This window comes from Peromyscus californicus, unplaced genomic scaffold (assembly GCF_007827085.1).
Source record: "Peromyscus californicus insignis strain IS unplaced genomic scaffold, ASM782708v3 Scaffold_6__1_contigs__length_162567912, whole genome shotgun sequence".
Taxonomy (NCBI): Eukaryota; Metazoa; Chordata; class Mammalia; order Rodentia; family Cricetidae; genus Peromyscus; species Peromyscus californicus.
The window spans coordinates 86,450,958-86,475,070 of NW_026294584.1; the positions used below are offsets into that span (position 1 = coordinate 86,450,958).

Genomic DNA, 24,113 nt, shown 5'->3' on the forward strand with positions numbered 1-24,113 from the left:
TCTCTGTGTAGTTTTGCGCCTTTCCTGGAACTCACTTGGTAGCCCAGGCTGGCCTCGAACTCACAGAGATCGCCTGGCTCTGCCTCCCGAGTGCTGGGATTAAAGGCGTGCGCCACCACTGCCCGGCAAGATTCTGTACTTCTTAATAAACTTGCTTGGTATAAGACACAGCTTGTGCAAGATCATCTGATCCCAGCTTTTCTATCCTTACTTCTCGTCATCTGGTCCTCCCCATCAGAACCCTGTCACTGAGGAATGACATGTGGATCCAGGTCCATCAAACTTGATCTAGTAGATAAATAAATAATGCATAATGTTGTAAAAAATTAACTTTTGTAATATATGAGAGAATAAATTAAGTTTTTTAAATTTAATTCTAATAATTAAAAATCAAAATTAATTACAGAGTCTTCCAAAAAACAAAGACAAGAACCCAGATGATTCTATCAGAAAGAAAAAAAGACACCACATCAAAGACTTCATTCTGATGAAAATCAAGGACTGTATCCAGGAGACAAGAAGCGTCCCCACATCATCTGAGCACATCAGTGTGGACTTCAAAACGTTGTGTGATAGTCATCTCCAATGCCACTGACCAGCGAGTACTCCAAGGTACTAAGTAAGCATTCCTCTCACTTTTTATGTTTGTTACGTATTTTTGAAATTAGTTGTTAAAAATTGTTTATGACATCCATTATTCTAGCTGTTATATTTCTAAATGATAAAATAATACTAACCTTGGTCTAAGGAAGTTAAAATACCGTGCTCTTTCATTTGATCATGCTTTTTGCTGTGACTATTTGCTTACACTAAGCCCCACCTTATTCAAAATTAATGTTTGAAAGATTCAAGCTTTTCATTGTTTTTTTATAAATGCATATATATTGTAAATACATAAATATACATATTCTCATTGTTGAGTATAATTGGACACAACAAAACATCTAGTTTTTAAATTAAACTTTTACTCCATTTACTCTAGCTAGAGCTATCCAAAGATTTGGGTTGATTATTCTTATCCAAGTTAGACAAACGGCATCAATCTCTAATAACAACAGCATCCATGATAGTTTACACCTTCAGGACTGATGTTTATTGATTTAATTTGTATCTAAAATGTCTTATAGTACAATTAGCCAGGATTAAAAAATAATTAAACAATATTTACTTTTTACTAATAAAAAGGGAGACAATTCTACAATGACTCCTTCTAAAGTCCGATTTCAAACCATTTAAATATAAATAAGATAGTTCATAGAGTACAAATAACTGTAAATACAGGGGGAAATACATAGTCAAACTCATTAAAATATGAAATTTTGGTTATTTTAGAAATGTTTGTTTCGAGTTACCTTCACCCCATTAGGCCAAACTGTGTTCTTGATTATTTAATTTTAGATAGTGTCAGTCTATGTTACATGCAAGTGTTACGTCAGACACAAAGAGTGTAAAAAAAAATTCAGATCCAGACCACGCTGGGTAATGGTTTTGACATGATCCAGGATGTTCTTTCTTAATACCCTTTCCCAGGTGTTCCTCTCTCCTGACGCCTGCTCTCCTGCCCACTACCCAGCCTCATCTAGATCAGATGCTAGGAATGAGCCTTCCCAGCTATGAGGGACCTTATAATATTTAATAAATAATATGTGCTCCCATATGTCCAAAATGTGGTGCTTGTCCAGAAAGGGAACCGTGAATGAAGACTCCTGTAAAGAAGCTGAGCCTGCAGTCTGGCTGGCTGGGTAGAGTTCCAGGGTTGTGGAGCGGTTGGAATGTGGCAGGTCCAGAGGTTAATTACCTTATCTTGGCTAGTTCTAGCCCTCCAGAACAGCATTCCTTGCCCACCTCTGTGTCAGAACTAACATCAGTCCTATGACTCATAGACAGAAACCTTTTAGAATTTATTTAAGTTAATAAATAAACTAAGCAGACTCTTATCTTCTATGAGCCCCAAAGCTAAGAATGTTATCAGATAGCATCTTGGGACTATAGAAAAGCTTCCCTCATCTTACCATACTTGCCTCTCTCCTGTACCCACTAATGTATTTTAAACTTGCCTTGGTCTGTGACTTTCTTTATTCTGTGAAACTATATAAGAAAATAAAAACAAAAACTTCATGAAACTTCTACCATATTGGAACATGGAATTTGGGGTAACCTAAATCTATATTCCTGGGCTGTGAACACTCAAAATGGTTCCAGAATAAACTATCTCTTGTTTCTTTTAAAGAAAAAAAATGGTTCAAAGTAAAATGTTACCTAAGCCACATGTTCATAGTTTTGATCAGTAAAAAGTATACTGCAAATACATATTTACCAAAATATCACAGCTCTGGGTGTTATTGGCTTGGATGAAAAGCTGGGTCGACAGACAATCACACAGTTCTTTGGTGGGTTAGTATTAAGCATTCTTGTTTCATGGTCAGCAGAGTTCAAGGGAGACAGTGGAGTTTGGGGCTGAAATGACGAACTAGAAACTAGAAAGGTTCAAACTTTGAGGTAAAAATGAAGAAGTCAGGAATGAAAGGCGGGGTGGGGGGTGGCGGGAGAAAGGAAACAAAACAAAACCAAGACAAGGCAAGTGGTAGGTGCGTGAAGAGGAAGCAGTGAGTTCACATGCGAGAAAAATGGCCATTCGGTGAAGCCAAGACACTGCAGTGCTGAGCACAGACATCATGACAGCAGCCAAGGAGTCAGGAGGGGCTGGTCCCGGGAAGCCAGGCACGTGAGGGAGATGGGTCAGAGAAACAGGGTGTGTGAGAGGACTGACCCACCTCATCTGCGTGTGAAACATGGATTTCACTGCCTCATGACTGAAAGACAAAACAGACACCCACAGGAAATCAATACCGTCCGCTGCTCCGCCACAGCCAGACGAGCGCACAGCATTCTGGGCTGATGCAATCAGAGCATTGATGGTCACAACCAACTTCCTCCCTCCCCTGCCAGGGTGCCACCTGGTACGGTGGAAAGCACACTGGTACGGTGGAAGGCATTACAAAATGCAGTGACAGAGGGATCCACTACTGAACAACTGACTTCCTTTCCCATGGCCTCAGTGTTCCACTCAGAATCCCGTAATGTGGCTGTCACGAGACGACACATTTGAGAGCAGACTGCTAAAAAATATAGGGATGTTATTACTGTCCCACTGACAAGCATGAAGGATGAGCATGGCCTCTCTGGATGACTCTCTTGGGGAGAGCTCTGAATTGCATATGTAGAGCTGGCATATTGTTGTGGTTAAAACCAGCCCACTAATACCACGTCCAGGGTTATTTCCAGTGTGGTAGGCAGACAGGCAATGACTGTAATGATCTCCTCTCTTGCACAAAAACCAACAAACCCAGGGAACACATGGCCACTCACGATTAGTAGATGCAAAGAAGCTACAGCAGACACCAGAGATGCCCTGCAGTAGGGGTCCTAGGCTCCCGGATCATTACACAGTGACAAGAGGGGCCCTGGGTAACGGGCACTTAGAGAAGAGCCGTTCAAAGTTGTGCATGACCAAGTACGATTCACTCTGCTAACCAGGCTAAACCTGAGCAACACACCCTCTCAGAAAGACTCCATGAGGTCTAGGTCAACTGTGCTGGAGGCTTAGACAGAGAAACACAACCTGCTAGAAAATACTGTTCTCAGAGTCCAAAATAAGCTTTCCCGATCTTTGTCATCGTTCTCAACAGCTTTAGATGCTGAGGTCGGAAACAGGAAGGAAATAAGAAACCACAGTCCTGGCTATGTGGCCACTTTAACCTGATTCTCAGCTGAGACCCAGAAGTCACTGTCCCTGGCTTTGAGGAAGTTTTGGGGGGAAAGCTACTGACTGATGGCTCAGAGTTAACTTGCATGGTTATGACACCTTCGTAACGAGTAAAGGCAATGCACGCTGTTCAGGCTCCACCCTCCAGATCTCCCCAGCCTGAGCCATGTACAATCAGGCCACAGGTTGTTTATTGATCCCTTTCCTCTTGTGCCCCACTCCCAAGACCCAAGTGTTTGCCCACGTGTCTTTGATCTGTGCCTTCCTGGGGGCAAAGGGCTGGACTGCATCACCCAGGTTCCTTGCTCTTTGGCTTCTGGGTGAGGTTAGCCGAGGGGAGGAGAACACAGTTGGAGCTGTTATCCCGTAAGCCCAGCAGTGACTAGCTTCTGTGCAGGCACAGTTGTACCGCACACTTCAGCCAAAGGAAACGTATCATGGCTCAGACGTTCACCGGCTGCAGCAAGAGCTTTCTCCGTCGATCTGCTAAGTCTAGGAACAGTTTTGTGTGCTCAGCAAGGAGCCCCTTGTCCCTGATCCTTCCTAAATCCCGCCCACCCACCGGTAAATTGTCCTTTCCTTAAATTCTGTTTGAGTAAACTATGTGAATGTGCTTTCTAATTTATTGTGAGACCTTAGCTAGCATAGGATCCAGCACATCCAGGCAGCTTCAAAGAACTGACCAGGTAGAAGCCTTCGACATTCACCCCAGGGCCTTCCTCTCCTCACAGTTAGTCTGAACCAAGACCCTGAGTCGCTGAACATTGGATATCTATGGTAGGTCAAGTCCGGAAGTCTGACTTGGGTTGAAGTCAAGTGGAAAACTGTGTCCGATCCATCCCCACTGCACAAAGGGACAAAGGGGCACTCACTTGCCATTGTTGAATATGACAGTGCAGTTGGGCCAGCAGTCGTGGTTCACCAGGCCCAGGTTGGGGAAGATGCCCACGCCCACTGCCTGGAGGCCTCGCTGGTCACTGAGAGTGAAACCGTTGCAGTTGATCTAGCCAGAGGACAGGAGAAGAGTCGGTCAACAGACACATATCCAACACAGAATATCACCCTACATGTTGAAAGAGTTGGAAAAATAGAGGGCCCTCTGCTTGAAATAAAGGAGTCCCAAAACCCGAGCCAAAAGTTGTGAATCTGGTAAAGGGACTGGTAAGAATGGGGGAAGGGATGGTAACCCAGATAGGAGGGAAATAATAGGGGTGGGGCGGGAATAATCAGAATATATTATATGTATGTATGAAATGGCTAAATAATAAAATTGATCAAATTTTTTAGAGAGAGCCCATTCTCATCCTGAAGATGTAAACCAGAGTCTGTAAACCCTTTCCTATTTTCTATGACTTCAAATGATCCACGAGATGAGTGCCACGAGGGGAGTCCCACGTTTACCAAAGCACTACCACTTTGACACTTCCAGGAGTTCTGGCCGAATAAGGCCACAGGTAGGAAGGTTGGCTCCTCAATTCATCTCTAGTCTCAGGAGTCCTTTTCAATATCCATCATTTGGTTTACCTCTCCATGCTCTGTGGTGTGCGTGTGTGTGTGTGTGTGTGTGTGTGTGTGTGTGTGTGTGTGTGTGTGTCCAAAGCAAATAAGAGCAAATACTCTGAGCTAAGAGAGGGGGCACACACCTGTACCCCAGCACTCAGGAGGTGAATACAAGAGGTTTGGGAATTCGAATGTCAACCTGGGCTAAATGGCAAGACACATAGATAGATAGATAGATAGATAGATAGATAGATAGATAGATAGATAGATAGATAGATAGATAGATAGATAGATAGATAGAAAAATGAAGAAAGAAAAAATATGGTGGCATAAAATGGCATCATTTTAAGTTTCTTTCTCTTCCAGACTTTTGGCCTTCTCTCCTCAACCTGGCCGGATTGCTTCTGGAAACTTCTTAGTTGGATACCACCCAGTGTCACTGTGGCCCCTCTATTATAAGAAATCATACTGGAAGATTCTAGGTTTATTTTAATGTGATATTTAGGAGTCTGCCTCTGGGTTCAGAACCAGAAGAGGCAGTAGGTATTCCTACTATACCTGAGAAGCAAGAGGGCAGACTTCATGTCTCTGGCTGCCTGGGATAGCGGCCATTGTCATGGAAACAGAAGCCACTGTCCAGGGCATCTGGGGGTCCCTTCCATCTGAGAAACTATGTTCCCAAAGGGGAAGAAGGGAAGGCGGGAGACAGACACAGAGGACAGAGCAGGGGAGCTGGAGGGGACTCAAGGCCATACCACGCCAAAGATGTGTGAGATGTACTGCATGCTGAACTGCTGGCTCTGTGGTGGCCAGTACTGCAAGAATGTGTCCACATCCACCCGAAGTTCCTTCTGCTCTTCTTCCCCAAAGTGCTCCACGTGGTTCTGCAAGTCATCCACTGACACCAGGCAGCCCTCTGTGAGCCCAGTGCCCTCTCTCTCCACCCGCCACATGATGCGGGCTGCCAACCTGGGAAGAGAGGGGAGGACAGCATTCGAGAGACTGAGACACACTCGTCATTCATTCATTCATTCATTCATTCACTCACTCATTCAGCAGGCACCAGTGCCTACTGCGTGCCAGGCACAGTGTCCGGGATGGACTTCTTTCTATCAAGATGTGTCTTGCTCTGTGTGAGATTTCACTAAACAAGAGCATTTCCAAGTCATGCTCAGTGCTATGCAGAAAGTTCAAGAGTGATATGACAGGGTGATGGGGAGAGGAAGCTACGGTCACCAGGGCTGTGTGAACCAGGAAATACTTCTGAGCAGTAACTGGACTGGCAGGAGCCAAGTCACGTGGGATATCAGACACAGAGACATGCAGCATCCTGGGTCTTGGGCCTAAATCCTGAGGGAGGCAAGGCAAAATAGGACAGGAGGGGACTCTAATGACCTTTGAGTCTAACACAGAGGGGTGTACCTTACTCCCAAGGGCTTCTTTGTTGACTGTTAGACCCTTAGCATCACACTGTCACCTGCTGACTGGGGGTTGGTGGTCCAGGCAGACATGCTCCAGCAGGGAGAGATTTCTCCTCTTGCCTGGCACAGTGCGGGCCCTATTTCTTTCTGTTGGGTCAGAATTAGTCTTAGAAATGTGCCCTTTAGGTTCTCCGGGTACCTGGGAATCAAAAGGTTTCTATGCAGAGCCCAGGGCAGCATAAGGGAGAATAATGTTCAGGACAGGGTTTGGGGAAGGTCAGTAGCTTCTAAATCCCGGGGATATGGTCCCAAGAAGAGAGAACAATGGGGGATAGATGTCAAGTCAGTAACAGATGTGATCCGTGGGAGCTGTGCAGAGGAAAGAAGTCAGGAGATGAAGTCATTCAGGGTCTTGAAGAATATGACTCCAGTAGATAGAACAAGGAGGCTGGCAAGGCTGACGGAATTTCATCCTGTAGATTCCTAAAAGTTCCCAGGAGATGACTCCATTCTTGATTGTCATACCCTGTATGCCCTGCAATGCTTTTAATTATCAGTACCCTCACCCCCTTTGCTCCTAGGTCATTCTGGCTTCTATACATCCACCCATATCCCAGCACCAACACCTTCCAGAAGAGCTACCAGCACACGGGAGCTCTCAGCCGGAACTCTCATGCTAGGTCCTGAGGTTCCTAGCAATGGCTCCATGTGGAGGTCTGCATCATCACCTCAGGTGCCTGGGCTGCAGGAAGGACCACTGTATGGTGAGCTCAGTGCATTAGAAAATCACATCTTAAAAGAGACTCATGCTGTTAAGCTGAAATGCGTCTCATCAGAGCTTCATTTTTATTCTTGTTCTCCAGAAATCAGAAACCCTGATTTTTCAGAACATGTAATTGTCTAAATTTCTAAGTTTGGAAGATCAGTTTTTTTTAATTAAATATTGAGGAGCTATGCGGGGGCCTGTGGGCCTCTCTAGGAGCTACAATTTGGTATCACTGCTATAGACACCCAGTGTCCCTCAGAGACCTAAAGGAGACAGTGGAATAAAGGACCTGAGACATACACACTCAGCCTGGCATCCTGAGGGCTGGGAATGCTGTCACCTCCGTCGTCCCAGCCTGACATTTGGAAGTCCCACGCCCTGCCATGGGAACCAGCTCTGACCTGATGTTCTCATTGGGCACCTTCCCGTATCTCTTGATGGCGGAACACTCGTTCTTGTGGTTCAGCCAAGCATCCTTCTGGCACGTGCGGTCGCAGTAATGGGCGAACTTGCACTGCCCGCAGCGGTGGAGTTTCTCCTGCCTCTTGAAGCAGGTGTGGCACACAAAGTTAACGAGGCTGCAAGCGGAGAGAGGGGGAGAATGAAGTCAAGGAGAAGTGCTGGGGCCGGACAGATGGCTCAGAAGAGCAAATACTGCTCTTGCATAGGAGCCAAGCTAGGTCCCGGCATTCATGCCGGTGCTCATTACCACCCGTAACACCAGCTCCAGAGGATCTGCTCCCATGGGTGGAGTTCCAGCTTGTCCCTCCTTGTGCCTTATGGCTACTCTGTCTCTTAGCTGCTTAATTCTTCTATGGCAGAGCTTGTGACCATTCCTCCTTTTCTCCTTGGACTCAATTCCTTTCTTTTTTTTTTTTTTTTTTTTTTTTTGGTTTTTCGAGACAGGGTTTCTCTGTGTAGCTTTGCGCCTTTCCTGGATCTCGCTCTGTAGACCAGGCTGGCCTCGAACTCACAGAGATCCGCCTGCCTCTGCCTCCCGAGTGCTGGGATTAAAGGCGTGCGCCACCACCGCCCGGCCGCTCAATTCCTTTCTTGAATGCAGAAATTTTCCTCTTTTTTTCTTTTTAATGTTTAAAGTACCTTTTTTAACTTTTTATTTATTCTTTTATCTTATTATTTTATTTATTCTTTGTGTCTTTCACATCATGCATCTCGATTCGTTTCCCGTCCCTGTGTATCTGCCCTCTGCCCTTGCAGCACCTCTACCCCTAGATAAAATTTAAGAGAAAAAAGAAAAAAAGGGGGGGGGGCTGTAGTGTGTCATAGTGAGTCACACAATAAACCCTTTAGTCCTTACATCTTTATTTGCAAGTGTTCATATCAAAGAGTCACTGGTCTGGTTCAAAGCCTCTGGTTTCTGCTACACTATCGATGCCGGGCCCTCACTGGGACCCTCCTTGGATATCCTGCTGTTGTCCTGTGTTGTGGAAATCCTGCAGCTTTGGACCCAGCAGACCACAGACGGGGTGGAATTTGGGGTGGGCCAATCCATAGCCCTGGTTCTGGGCTCTCCCTTGTCCTCACCACTAGGGTGAGGTCTTCTGCATTGCCTTAGCGAGTTCACTCTTTGCATCAGTGAGCAAGGGTCAGGGACAGTTCTCTGGCTTTCATGTCCTCAGGGTCAGATCTCCTGCATCTACATCTTCAAGGCCAGCTCTACTGTGTTGCCCAGGTGTGGCATGGGGACCACTCTCCCGAGTGCCTGCCACAGCACATGAGGGGCAGGGCCAGCTCTCCTGCTCCTAGACCTCAGGGCCACTCTCCCACCTGCCTCAGGCTTTGATGGGGAGGAGGCACATGTCTCTCCCGCCCATGCTGCCACATGACAGATGAGTAATGGGGACAGTTCTCTCATGCTCACAACTTTGAGGCTGCCTCACCCACACCTCCGCCAACAGGGTTGGCTTTACTGTGTTGCCTAGGGGTGCAAAGCCTGCTCTCCAGAGTGTTGCAGCTTGTGGGGGGTAGAGGCAGCTGTCCTGCCCTTCTGACCTCAGGGCCAGCTCTCCCACCCGCCTCAGGTGTTGGTGAGTAGGGGAGAATGGGGGTGGGAGGGGGTCAGAGATTTTCTCAAAGCCTCGCTTCCCTGTCTCACTGAAAATGACTTGGCCCTAACATAGCTCGATGGCCAGAGATGGCACATTCAGGGTCCACATTCTTGCAGATTGTAACAGCTTCTGCCACCGCACAAGCAAATGAACCCAAAGGCTCTTATCTTTAAGGCACTACAACTTTCCACTCTTGAATCTTGAATCTCCGTCCTTTGCTCTCCAGAGATCTCTTAAGACTATTGTGTAAACAGTCTTTATCTTGAGATTTGTAAATTCTCTGGGTGTGGTTAAAAGAATCTGTAAAACCTGTAACAAAAACTCAACTCTGGTTTAGAATATATTGTGTATGTAACTTGGATTCAACTCTTATTTAAGAAATAGATCTACTTAGGAAAACATGTCTTAAACAGCAACCATCTGGGTCTCCTCCATCATCAAGATATAAGCAGCAACATGACTGGCAGCCATCTTTACTACGGTTAAAGAGTACATGCCTTGTGAGTTCACCATCTTAAGATGATCACGTGGCATAAAGCAACAATTATAAAACTTCTCAGTCCTACTGAGCTATTCCTTTATCACTGTATCTCTTTTTAGACTAGAGAAGCAACAACAAGTCTCCAAAATATTTTGGACTAGTATGGATTTGTGTATGATGATAAAAAGTTAAGGTTACATTTGCTACAACATACTATATACGTGATTCGTGTGTGTGTGTGTGTGTGTGTGTGTGTGTGTGTGTGTGTGTGTGTGTCCTTCAGCGAGGATCATCATCCATCCCTAACTTCTGCTTACAGGAGGTAGTAATTCTCATTTTCACCAAACTCCACAGTTTTCAAAGTGATGCTTCCAGTCCTTCTTCCTAACTTTTTGTATATTTATATGTATGGATGTTTTGCCTGCATGTGTGTCTGTGTAGCAGGTGTGTATGGTGCTCACAGGGGTCAGAAAAGGGTGTCAGACCCCCTGGAACTAGAGTTGTACAGACTGCTGTGAGCCACCATGCAGGTGTCAGGAATTGAACCCAGAACCTACGGAAGAGCAGCTAGAGCTCTTAACTGCTGAGCCACCTCCCCAGCCCTGCTACTCTCTTTCTAATATGCTCTTTAGAGTGCTAGTGATCGCTGTCTTCACAGGGATAATCCCTGCTCCCGGCCACGGCTCCCAGAATAAGGGGCAGGCACCGCTTTGCTAGAGGCCTGGAGTACTCTCTGCCCTGGAGGAATGTCTCCAGTCACTCCTCACTCTGCAGCCCTGTCCTGGGGTCTGTCATCTGTCAGAGTCAAGAGCAGTAGAGTGGCAGCTGTGTGCCACTCCTTGTATGGGAATAACGAGCCATAACAGATAAATGCAGAGACAAGGTGTCTGCGTGGTGGATGAACACCCCTGCAAAAATACCCTGGAGCCAACAGGGCTAAGCCAATGCTTCTGTGTCTCCAAACTGCTTAAAAACCCAGCCTGGGTGCTGGAGATGTAGCTCAATTGGTAGATATTTGTCTAGCATACAGAAAGCCCATTCCAGAAGAACAAGAGCTCATCCCCCACAGTGGGAAGCATGGCAGCAGGCAGGCATGGTGACCGGAGCAGCAGCCGAGAGCTCACATTTAGAACCACACGTCAACTCCAAATGGAGCAAGTCTTCAAGCTCTCAAAATCTTCCTCTAGTGACATACTTTCTCCGGCAAGGCCAGGCTTCCTAAGCATCCTCAAACAGCACCCCCAGCTGGGACCAAGTATTTAAATGTCCGATAATATGGGGGACATCTCATTCAAATCGTCACAGGGGGTATTTAAAGATAAACAACACGTAGACGTTGCTTCCTAGTAGACCCCAGGATGAGCTGGTACATAAACATGTATGAAGATGGAGGTGAATTGCAATAAGAATCAAGGAAGGGAGACTTTATTTCCACCAAGGTGGCGGGAAGACAAGGCATCCAGAAACTCAATCCACAAGATGGTAAAGAGGCATTGTTCTAACTGTCTAAGGTGGGCTGGGTTTGTACCCAGAGAGGTCAAGGTCTTCTGAGAAGAGGTATTGATGGAAGTCAAAGGCTTGGGAACAGGTGGCATGCAGGCACCTGTTGGAAGGGGAGCCCATAGGATGCCCCGTTCTGGGGAATGATGTTGAGAGATGACCAAACTGCAGAGGCTGGGGTCAGCCACCCTCAGGACTGCATCCTTATCCTTTAGGCAAAGGGGAGTCAGTCACAGCAGGCATTTGCAGAAAGGAACCATCAGAGTAGGTGAGCACATGCAGCTGCCTGATGCAGTCTTGATCTGGTCCTTGTCAATCTTTGAGGCATTTCTGGGCCCAGGTCTGTACTGCCAGTTATAAACCTAGGCACAAATTAGGCAGTACAGAGTCCTTGTTGAAGCACAAGGACAGTCTGTTTGTCTGGCTTTGTTAGTCTTATCTTGTTTGTTTGTTTGTTTGTTTGTTGTTCTCTATGAAGCCCAAGTTGGTCTCAAATGTGTGGTCCTCTTGCCTTAATATCCCAAATATTGGAATTATAGGCGGGTGTTACCATGGCCAGCATTGTGGGGGGTGTGTGTGTGTGTGTGTGTGTGTGGTATGCATGTATGTTGCATGGAAAGACAGAGTTTAACATCCATTGTCCTCCTCTGTTGTTCTCCATCGTACTTTTTGAGACATTTCTCACTGCACCTGGAACTCACTGTTTCGTGTAGACTGGATGCTCAGCCAGCACTGGGGCTGCTCCTGTCTCCACTCCCTGCAAGAGCCAAAGGACTGCCCCATCCTTTCACATGTGTGCTGGGATTCAAACTAAGGTCCTCATGCACATGCAACAAGCATTTATTCCACTGAGTCATCCCACCCACCCACCCCCACATCCCTGACTATTTATTTTTAGCATCACTTTTATTAAAACACCAACTTCCACAAGCCAGAAGAGTGACACTAAGCAGATAAGTAGCAACCCAGAAAAACTCACTAACAGTGCTTCCTAGGAGTTCCCACACAGCCACTAAAGATTGCTGTGGGATGGTCTGTATGTCAAATTACTCTGATTGGTCAATAAATAAAACAACACTGATTGGCCAGTGGCCAGGCAGAAAGTAGGCGGGACAAGGAGAGAGGAGAATTCTGGGAAGTAGAAGGTTGAGTGAGGGAGACACTGCCAGCCACCACCATGACAAGCAGCATGTGAAGACGCCGGTAAGCCACGAGCCACGTGGCAAGGTATAGATTTATAGAAATGGATTAATTTAAGATGTAAGAACTAGATAGCTAGAAGCCTGAGCCATTAGGCCAAACAGTTTAAATAATAAAAGCGTCTGTGTGTTTATTTTATAAGTGGGCTGTCGGACGGCTGGGGTTTGGCGGGACCCGGAGAGAAAACTCTCCAGCTACAAAAGATGATGTCAGTGGCAGCAGCAGAAAAGAGATGCTGTCTAGAACAGAAGAGAGATGCCAGGAGCCAGAGGGAGCATCTCCCCAATTTTAGGGTTCTCCACACAGCATCCTTACAGCAGTACAGGGGCAAAGGCCGCTTGTGGAAGTCAGAGCGATTACCAGGAAGGCTCTACAGCAAGATGATGTAAAAAGACCAAGTTCAACTGACACTCCACCACACACCACCCCTCATCTGGAAGAGCATGCTTCAGCAGTCCCTGGAAGTCAGGACTCCGTGCAGTAGAACAGCTCAGGGAAAGAAGAGCTAAAGCAAGAGAAACAAGCCTCACAACAGCTCCTGGGAGAACAGAAGAAAATAAAATCAAAGAAGCCAAAAGAAACAATGAAATTCCAACCAAAGGGAGAGCGTCCGTCACAAAGAGAAAGAGAAATGATGGAGAAAGCGCCAGCAGCCACAGAGAAGGTCCTGTCTGTCTGCTGGGGCAGGAGGGGGCGGCGGCATCTGCTCTTAGTCTCTCCTTTAAAAGTCATGTCTGTGAACACTGCTCTGGAATACACCAAGAACGTTTTAAATGGGTCTGGAGGGATGGCTCAGTAGTTAAGAGCACTTACTGGCTCTTTTAGAAGACCCAAGTTCAGTTCTCAGCACTCATATCACTGGATGACTCACAACCACCTGTAACCACAAGGTCAGGTATCTAACACCCTTTTTTTGGCCTCTGTGGGTATCCACACACACACATAAAGATAAAATAAATATTTTTAAAAAATTAATTCTGAGAACTAGAAAGCAGTATTAGAGAATAATACTAATTATTATTCTCTATCCATACACCAACATATGGCAAAACTGAAGGCCTCTCTCCCAAAATGTGCCCACAAATGGCTGCTCTTCAAAACTATCCTTTCCAAATGTGCCAGCATGTAGATGAACCCAAAGTCTTCTCTTCTAACACATGCCAAAGGCAGTGGTCCCCAGGCCCCTCCGTCTACAGCATCTGAAGAGGTAGCTGACTCTGGAAGGGTGCTTTCCAGAGAAGCAGCCCCCAAACCAGATGTGCCTGAAGGCTGTCCTCTTGACAAACACTAGGAAACAGCTGGGCAGAGGAGTTCACTTTGGAATCAGATCAGGATAGCTGACTCCCACATGTATTATCACGACATGGATGCACCCACATTCACACAGATAGAGACACATAGACACACACAAATAAGAAAATTATACCACAGCTCTCAGGGTTTGCTCCACAACAGCTCTCACAGGGTAAGATGATGCTCACACCCATAGTCACACCTGGACACATTCTGCTCTCCAGCTGACACCCCTCATTCTAAGTTCATGTCACACCCACAGGAGGGAATGAGGAAAAGTGACCGCATTCTGCCAGGAATTTGTCATTTTTTTCTAGGTTTTAAAGGCAGTCATTGCTAGTCTGTGACCCCAAACACTAGGGAGGCAAATGCAGCAGGATCTAGAGTTCCTGGACAGTCTGCGCTGCACAGTAAAACCCTGTCTCAAAATATTAAAGAATAGGGTCGAACATGGTGGCACACACCTGTAAGCCCAGCATTTGGAGGTAGAGCAGGAAGACCAGTGGCTCAAAGCTGCCTTCTTGAACACAGAGTTCAAAGCCAGCCTAAGCCCTAGAAGACTTGTCTCCAAAAGCTGGTAATAAAATAAAATGTCAATTATTCACAAACTTCTATTATTTAGTAAAGTTTAGCAATATAACTCACAACAGTTTGTGTGGTATGTCAACATATCTCGTCTCTACACCCAAGCATGGCCAAATAAAAGGCATAATTCTAAATCTATCACAGTTGTTCTCAACAAGTTTAAACACTGAAGAGAGAAACCTAATGATTTAGTAAACACTTACCTGAACTATTTACTGAACTAATTGTTCAAGAATTTCTCTAATCCTGTTATTAAATTATTTCCATTTATAACATTGATTGCCCCCACCCACCCACTCACCAGCTGTTACTGGATTAGAAGCCACATGTGTACTGTGTATGGCAGGGCTGATCCTGTCTCTCCCACAGGCTTACAAAGAACATGCCGGTAAAAGCCCAGTTGTCCCCACTGGGCCTAAGAAAGCTCATAACTGGTTTGATTTTCAAAAACAGCCTGACTGACAGCAATTTCTTTGAAAGTATTCAACTTTTCTCATGTTCCTCCTTTTCATTTTACCTACACATAGAAATATGCACAACCCCCACTAGGTACTTTCAATTCTTAACCAGAGTAATTTGGAAGGGATGCTGAGTGGTGGTGGCATACGCCTTTAATCTCAGCACTCAGAAGGCAGAGGCATGAAGCTCTCTGTGAGTTTGAGGCCAACTTGATCTATATACAGAGCAAGTTCCAGGACAGCCAGGGCTATATAGAGAAACTCTGTCTGGTAAAAACAAGAAAGGGGGTGAGGGCGGGGTTGGGATATAGGTCAGTGGTATAACATTTGCCTACTATGTGCAGACACTGGGTTCACCCTGTAGCACAGGAAAAAAAAAGAAAAAGAATTTAAAAGAGGTGGGAGAAGGGAAAGAGGAGGATCTTTGATTGATGTGTAAAATGAATGAAAAATTTAATTGAAGACCATTTGAAAGCTATTGACTTTCCCCTTGGAAATGAAAATGACTTATGCACATCCACACAAACCTTGACCTTCCACTTGTAGATGTTTCCCTGGCTTAGGATCCATGGAGAACCAGAGGCCAAATTAACTCTAAATTCAAGACACCTGGAACATTATTTATTATTATTATTATTATTATTATTATTATTATTATTATTATTATTATTGGCGGGGAAAGTTGAGAGGACTGAGGAGATGGCTCAGCAATTAAGGGCACTTACTGTTCTTGCAGAAGACCAGAGTTTGGTTCCCAGCATCCATGTCAGGTGGCTCACAATCATCTATAACTCCACTCCTGGAAGTCTGAAGCCTTCATCTGACCTCCTGGGCAACGGCACTTATGTGCACATCACACACACACACACACACACACACACACACACACACACACACAAACAATTGAACTAGGTGTAGAGCACTTAGGAAGCTGAGGCAGGAGGACAACATGGGTTACATAATAAAACCTTATCTCAGAAAAGGAGGGAGAATTGAAATTTTGGGTTCTTAGCATTGCCCATAGTCATCATCGCTGTGCCTTTCTTATATTTGATATTAAATTAAAATACTAATCAGCATGAGCTCCATTTTATTAGCTTAGCACCCCTCTCTTGCTGCACATTAGCCCACTGCAACCCACAGAGTTTCAGACTGTAAGCTCTTCTGGGTCATGTGAGTCCGTTCCCTTCTGTGGCCTGATTCTGTGCACAGCATCCTCACCAAGTCTCCCTCAGCAGATAGGGAAGGGCCTGGAGAATCGATCGCCCTCTTCGTCTCTAGACAGAACTTCCAGGACCCTTCCGCTTAAAAGCAATGAAAATTCAGTGTCAAGGGTTTAAAAGAATCTTTTAATACTTAGAAAATACTTCAGAGCCTGACATCTTTTAGTGAGGTTAAATATTTTTTAAGTTAAAATTTGTAAGAAGCAGAGTGAAAAGAAGTAACAATTTTAAAAGCAAATTATAAGCCGAGTATGGTGGCATAGTCCATAACCCCAGCACCTGAGAAGTAGAGTCCAGAGCACCAAGAACTCGAGGCCAGCCTCAGCATAGGGTGAGTTTGATGAGGCAAGCCTGAGCCACAGGAGCTCTTAAATAAACAAAGCAAATTATAAAATCTAGTCTAGTGTGAGAAACTCAGCCAGGAGAACGGTTCAGTGATGAGCTCTTCCCTGTCAGGGGGATGATGATGTCTATAGCGATGATAGTGATTGTGATGGTGATGGTGGTGATAGTGATTGTGATGATGGTGACGGTGGTGATAGTGATTGTGATAATGGTGATGGTGGTGATAGTGATTGTGATGATGGTGATGGTGGTGAAGGTGGCAATGATGATGATAGCCATGGTGGTGATAGTGACTGTGATGATGGTGACGGTGGTGATAGTGATTGTGATGATGGTGACGGTGGTGATAGTGATTGTGATGATGGTGACGGTGGTGATAGTGATTGTGATGATGGTGACGGTGGTGATAGTGATTGTGATGATGGTGACGGTGGTGATAGTGATTGTGATGATGGTGGTGATAGTGATTGTGATGATGGTGATGGTGGTGATAGTGATTGTGATGATGGTGATGGTGGTGATAGTGATTGTGATGATGGTGGTGATAGTGATTGTGATGATGGTGATGGTGGTGATAGTGATTGTGATGATGGTGATGGTGGTGATAGTGATTGTGATGATGGTGATGGTGGTGATAGTGATTGTGATAATGGTGATGGTGGTGATAGTGATTGTGATGATGGTGATGGTGGTGAAGGTGGCAATGATGATGATAGCCATGGTGGTGATAGTGACTGTGATGATGGTGACGGTGGTGATAGTGATTGTGATGATGGTGACGGTGGTGATAGTGATTGTGATGATGGTGACGGTGGTGATAGTGATTGTGATGATGGTGACGGGGTTGATAGTGATTGTGATGATGGTGACGGTGGTGATAGTGATTGTGATGATGGTGGTGATAGTGATTGTGATGATGGTGATGGTGGTGATAGTGATTGTGATGATGGTGATGGTGGTGATAGTGATTGTGATGATGGTGGTGATAGTGATTGTGATGATGGTGATGGTGGTGATAGTGATTGTGATGATGGTGATGGTGGTGATAGTGATTGTGATGATGGTGATGGTGGTGATAGTGATTGTGATAATGGTGATGGTGGTGATAGTGATTGTGATGATGGTGATGGTGGTGATAGTGATTGTGATGATGGGATGGTGGTGAAGGTGGCAATGATGATGATAGCCATGGTAGTGATAGTGATTATGATGATGGTGATGGTGGTAGTAGTGATGGAGATGGTGGTGATAGTGATTGTGATGGTGGTGATGGTGGTGAAGGTGGCAATGATGATGATAGCCATGGTGGTGGTAGTGATGGTGATGGTGGTGATAGTGATTGCGATGGTGGTAATGGTGGTGTAGGTAGTGATGGTGGTAACGATGATGATAGTCATGATGGTGATAGTGGTGACAGACAACCAGAGAAAGAGATGTGCATCTCCTCTCCTTGCCAAAGCCCAAGTCATTGTTAAGAATAAAACCTTTCATCTTCTCATCATGCTTGACACAGAATTGACTTAATTTACTGAGCACGAAAAATTAAGAATGACGATGGCAACAGGAACTAAATTAAAATAAAGAAACAAGGGGCAAAGTGCTTATGCAGCAGAATGAGGCCCTTAGTCCAGACACCAAGCACCATAGAAACTGTAATCCCAGCACTGGGGCGGCAGAGACAGGAGGATCACTAGGGTCTCCGAGAAATCAGTCCAGCTGAGTGGGTGAGCTGTGTGTTCAGTGAGAAATCCTGTCAAAAAGAGTGTACAGAGGGGCTGGAGAGACGGCTCAGCAGTTAAGAGCACTGACTGCTTTTCCAGAGGACCTGGGTTCAGTTCCCAGCACCCACAATTGTCTGTAACTCCAGGACCTGCCATCCTCACACAGACAGACATGCAGCAAAACACCAGTACACATAAAAAATAAACAAATAAATAGCTCAGAGAGTAATTGAAGAAGACACCCAACAGCAACCTATGGCCTCCACCTTACACAAATGCATGCACACTCCAACATGCATATCCATATCACAAAAAATAAAAACTAAACAATTTTTTTTGGGGGGGAGCTAAGGATCGAACCCAGGGCCTTGTGCGTGGTAGGCAAGCACTCTACCACTGAGCTAAATCCCCAACCCAAGAAAGAAGCTTAAAGCTTAGGTATCATTGTAAAAAGGAACAAAACAAGGGCTGGGGAGATGGCACTGCAAGCAAAGTGCTTGCTCACAGAGCACGAGGACCTGAGTTCGAATCCCATGTCCCACATGAAGTTAGATGCCATAGCACACATCTGTAATCCCAGCTCTCCTAGGAGATAGAGACAGGAGAATCCCCAAAAGCTCCTAGGCCACTCTCCCTGCCATTTACAGAGGAAACAAAAGACCCTGCCCTGCCTTGCCCAGTGTGGTGCGACTTTAATCCCAGCACTTTGAGTTCAAGGCCAGCCTGGTCTACACATCAAGTTCCGGGATAGCCAGGGCTACACAGAGAAGCCTTGTGTCAAAAAAGAAAGAAAGAAAGGAAGGAAGGAAGGAAGGAAGGAAGGAAGGAAGGAAGGAAGGAAGGAAGAAAGAAAGAAAGAAAGAAAGAAAGAAAGAAAGAAAGAAAGAAAGAGGAAAAAGAGAGAAAAAAGAAAAAACTCTGCCTCAAACAAGGTGGAATGTGAGGATCAACACCTGAGGTTGTCTACTGACTGCCACACACCAGCCATGGCATGGCATGCTCACACTCACACATGACATGCACACAGACTCAAAGGTAAACACAGAAGACATTTCAATTATTAAATGGAAAAAAATAAGTGCTCTAGTAAAAGTTCCACTTCATAGTAAAACGAATGAAGCGAGCCAGAAGGAGGTGCCCGACAATTTAATAAAAACTCTTTACAGAGAGCCAGGTGTGGTGGTGCACACCTTTAATCCAGAGTTCCGTAGGGAGAGGCAGAGTCGATGGAGCTCTGTGAGTTCCAGGCCAGCCAGGACTACATAGTGAGACCCCATCTCAGAAAAAAAGAAAAAAAAATTACTGGAACGCACCACTCAACTCCAGAGTCTTGAGACAGAATCTGGCTATACTGGCTCTGGGGACTTTGAGGTTCACAATGGTGGTGACCAAACCAAGAGCAGCATGTGGCATCTGTGTGTTGCTGTGGTTTTATATTTTAACTCTGAATCTAGTTCACACGTGTGCGCAGGCACGCACGCACGCACGCACGCGCACACACACACACACACACACACACACACACACACACACACACACTTCTCTGAAATGCTATTCATGTCACTTGGGCTCCCGATTACTCCTTGGATGGCAATGAGCCACATTCCCTGGTTCACAGCCTTTTTTCCTGAAGGTCTTGGAAGGCCTTGTGTGTGTTTTTTTTTGGGGAGGGGGGCGGGAAGAGAATGTAAATGCTAACCAGCTATCTCTGAAGCACTCACCCGCCCAGCTCATCAGAGGGCGTCTTCATTCAAGCCACACAAACACCAGACAGGTCACTCCAACTGTGGCTCAGAAAATACCGCCATTCTAATGTAGTCGTTTTGTAGGAGGGTTGTTCGCTTGTTTTTAAATAAGGCTTAAGTGCTATTTTAAAATTTAGATAGTTCCGTGTAGACAGGGTGGTAGGGAAATGGGAATATAGCTTTGACAGACCCTTTTAAAGCTGAAAACAGCAAGCCCCTTCTAGTTACATGCCCTAGAGAAGAATCACACTGTGTAACTGTGGACACAGATGGCCTAGAGAAGAATCACACTGTGTGCCTGTGGGCACCGATGGCCTAGAGAAGAATCACACTGTGTGCCTGTGGGCACCGATGGCCTAGAGAAGAATCATCACACCGTGTACCTGTGAGCATTGATGCTCTAAAGAAGAATCACACTGTGTACCTGTGAGCATTGATGCCCTAAAGAAGAATCACACTGTGTACCTGTGAACACCGATGGCCTAGAGAAGAATCATCACACCGTGTACCTGTGAATATTGGAACACATTTTAATTGCAGGAATATTTGATTTTATGAGAAATAGGAACTCATCAAATGTGTCTTGATTGGAAAATAGATGAGTAAATGTTGTACATATATTTATAGGGTTGAATATTTACAGAAGTATTACTACAGGATATCCCATGTAGTTCATGGATCAATATGGAAAGCTCTACACATAGTTAAAATAACTAGATATCTGGGGATTTATAAGATGTATCAGGACCAGCGAGATGGCTCAGCAGGTACAGGTCCCACTGCCAAAGCCGAGGACCTGAGTTCAAGCCCTGGAACCCATGGAGCAGAGGGAGAGAACTGACTCCAGGAATTGTTCTCTAACCTCCACATGTACATAATGGCACGTGCATGCCTACGTGCAGGAGCACACACGCAATTTTTAAAGTAATAAAACAAATGAATATCTATAGACTTACTGTCCTCGCAAGGATAGACTCAGAAACTTTGTTTAAAGGAAAAAGCAAGCTCTAAGCTGATAGACTTTCATGAAAGCAAAACAAAAACAACAACAACAGCAAAAAACTAAACGAACAAACTGTGGCTAACCAGCTTGTTCGGTGCAAATCAATGTATGAAATAACATAAGAATGTTCTGGAAAAGTTGATTTAAAGTAAAGCACAAGTTACCCCTGAGGTACACTGGGCAAGACTCTAATATTTGGAAGTAAATGGATTCTTGTGTTGCTAATAATTAGAGCTAATTTCTTAAAGTTCCAACAAATGTTTTATATTCTAACGGGTTTATACAGACTTATAATGGGTTTATACAGGTTTATTTAGCCTCGTTTGTATTTCCAAAGAAATTAAAAGTAAGTTGGGGTTTGTTTGTTTGTTTGTTTGTTTGTTTTTTGGTAAGAAAATGTTTCCTGCTGCACCACACCCATCCACCCCACCCCCCACCCTCACAGCCTCTCGGACATGTTCTCTGTGATTAGGATAAAGTGCCTAGAGGCCCCTGCTCAGCTCTGCCACTCTGATAGGGGCCACAAAGAGTCAGAGACACGACTCCCTGCAGAAAAGAAATACCAGCAGAGTGATCCGAAGTGCAATTTGGGCCGGGCGGTGGTGACCCACGCCTTTAATCCCAGCACTGGGAGGCAGAGCCAGGCGGATCTCTGTGAGTTCGAAGCCATTCTGGGCTACAGAGTGAGTTCCAGGAAAGGCGCAAAGCTACACGTTGAAACCCTGTCTCGGAAAACCAAAAAAAAAAAAAAAAAAGAAGTGCAATTTGAAGGGCCAGCAAGATGGCTCAGCTGAAGGTGCTTGCCAACAAGCCTGACTGCCTGAGTTCAATCCCTGGAGCCTACATGGTAGAAGGAGAGAACTGACACTGAAAATGATCCTCTGGCCTTCCCACACGCACTGCGGCAGGTGTGTGTTCCACGCTGTGGCAGGTGTGTGTTCCACACTGTGGCAGGTGTGTGTTCTGCACACACACCCCTAAATAAATGTAATAAAATTTTCATCACAAATCTAGGACCCCATGAACTGGATTCCTTCCCCTGATGACTTTGGGAGCCTGAACCTGAGAGCTTGGCACCAGTCAAGCCAGCGGTGGAGAAGGCCACTCCCCGCGTGCCATACCTGTCGAAAACCACTGCAGAATAAGCCCGCTCGGCAAAGACCACGTCCGCAGCCCAGAATTCCTTCGTGGCCTTCAGACCTCTGCCTTTGCCCTCCGAAGTGAAGACCTCCACATTCTCCATGCTGCCTCTTGTCATCTCCGACTCCGTCAGCCCGTGCAGTGGGTGGCTCGCACTGAGCCAAGCCTCTTGTCCTTGGTGCTATTTAGCACCTCCGTTGTCCCAGAGAGCAGGTCTATAAATGGACAGGCCACCTCCCCTCCCCACTCCTCCGGGCAGCTAGGTCCTCACCTCCCCCTCCACCACTGCTCCTGGAGGGAAAAGGCAAACGAACAGCGACCTGACAGAGGTCTCATTCACCTCCCAGAAAAGACGCCAAGACAGGAAACGACCACAGGCTCGTGTGGTCCTGACGCGGAGCCTGATGGATTTTGAAAACCTGTTCGAAGATAATCCCTGCATGTGCTATGTTCTGGACTGCAGTCATGTTCAGCTTGAGTTGAAATCAGGAGCACTTGGTCAGTAGGATATTTTTAGCTCCCAGATGCCTCTGTCAATCAAAAGCAGACAACTGGAATGGACAGAGAGAAGAGGCAAGGTACATTGGCTGCTCTGGGACCCTTCAGCTGTCAGACCCAGACTTTCTCAAGTGAGATGGGCCCCTTGCCCCATCCCCTCCCAGTCTCCCCCGATGGCAAGAAATAAATAGCAGAAACAAAACTGGGCCTTTGGCATATGCATATACATACCAGCACTCTTACGATTCAAGGGGCATCCTTCTCTCCAATGTCTCCTGGGTCTCTCATAGCAGCACATAGCATTGGAGGTCAGGGGTGTCCCCGTTCTTAGAACATCACTGATGGTGCAGAGCTGGATACAGAGACGGCAGGCTTTGAAACTAACAGCACCCGTCCCTGTCTTTCCATCCAACGCCCCTCAAGCAGAAGTCTGCTGTCAGGAAAACATCAACGTGTTCTGCCCTTCCTCCCACCCAGGAGGGAAGACATTATAGGGATAATTCTAAAACTCCCTGTGAATTTACCACCACTCCTTGGCCAGCAGGCAGATCTTGCTGAGGTTGAGGAGAAAGGCTCTTACAGATTCTGCGCTGTGGTTTAGCTTCTGTGTAGTATTTTTAGTTCCTGGATGTGTTTAGATTCTCGATTGCTACGGTTTGAGTCTGACCCTCAAAGTTCAAGTGTCGGAAAATATAACTGCATTTTAAAAAAAGAAATAAAATGAGGAGGACATGACTACTCCTGAAGTATGGAGAAGATTGTTATTGTAGACATAAGGGAGAAAGCAGGCCGAGGGAAGAGTCCAGGCTGAGCATGGCCGGCACACTGAACCAGACCGTGAGAAGAGACAAGGGGAGGGAGAGCAAGAGAGGAGCTCCGGACTGAGAGGTGGCCCAGGCCAAGAGGCCAAGAAGTCAAGAGACAGGGGTAGGAACCAGGCTGGGGGAAGGGAAGCAGAAGCCCAGCCCTGGGAGGGGGAAGGGGAGGAGCACTGGGAGGAGCCACAGGTACCGAGTGAGACTTGTCCTGAGTTCCAGAAAAAACATTAATCAGTGCTGCACTCTGGAGAGGCAGCATCTTCAAGGATGATTAGTTCATTAGAGCTCTGCTCTCATAAATCAATCAATCCCATTATCAAGGGAATGGATTCCTGCAAAAAAGGATGAGTTTGGCCTCTCCCACCACATCTTCTGCCCACAGGGGATCTTCTGCCCTTCTGTGATGCAGCAAGAAGGTTTCTCATCAGCCTCCAGAATCGTGAGTCAACAAATGTCTGCTCATTATAAATTGTACGGTCTCTCACATTCTGTATAGCAATACAAACAAACCATGGCACACTGGTTTACAGAGGACCCTCTGCCCTAGATCTTTGCAAATGCAGTAGTTCATGTGCGCTGAG

The 24,113-nt window shown here is 45.8% G+C and overlaps 1 protein-coding gene across 2 annotated transcripts in view; it reads right to left on the minus strand.

Annotated features, from left to right (window-relative positions):
* Smyd1 (SET and MYND domain containing 1) overlaps positions 1-24,113 on the minus strand; it is a 56,841-nt gene that overhangs the window by 25,367 nt on the left and 7,361 nt on the right. The window contains exons 2-8 of one of the 2 annotated variants that reach the window (XM_052720403.1): positions 23,239-23,410; positions 22,946-23,066; positions 22,198-22,746; positions 7,855-8,031; positions 6,022-6,235; positions 4,639-4,769; positions 2,775-2,813 (exon numbers count right to left, since the gene is read on the minus strand). In XM_052720403.1, coding sequence (XP_052576363.1) covers positions 2,775-2,813; positions 4,639-4,769; positions 6,022-6,235; positions 7,855-8,031; positions 22,198-22,334 — 698 coding nt within the window. In that variant the 5' untranslated portion in view covers positions 22,335-22,746; positions 22,946-23,066; positions 23,239-23,410. The remainder of the gene's footprint in view (positions 1-2,774; positions 2,814-4,638; positions 4,770-6,021; positions 6,236-7,854; positions 8,032-22,197; positions 22,747-22,945; positions 23,067-23,238; positions 23,411-24,113) is intronic. The other variant, XM_052720405.1, reaches the window with a different exon arrangement.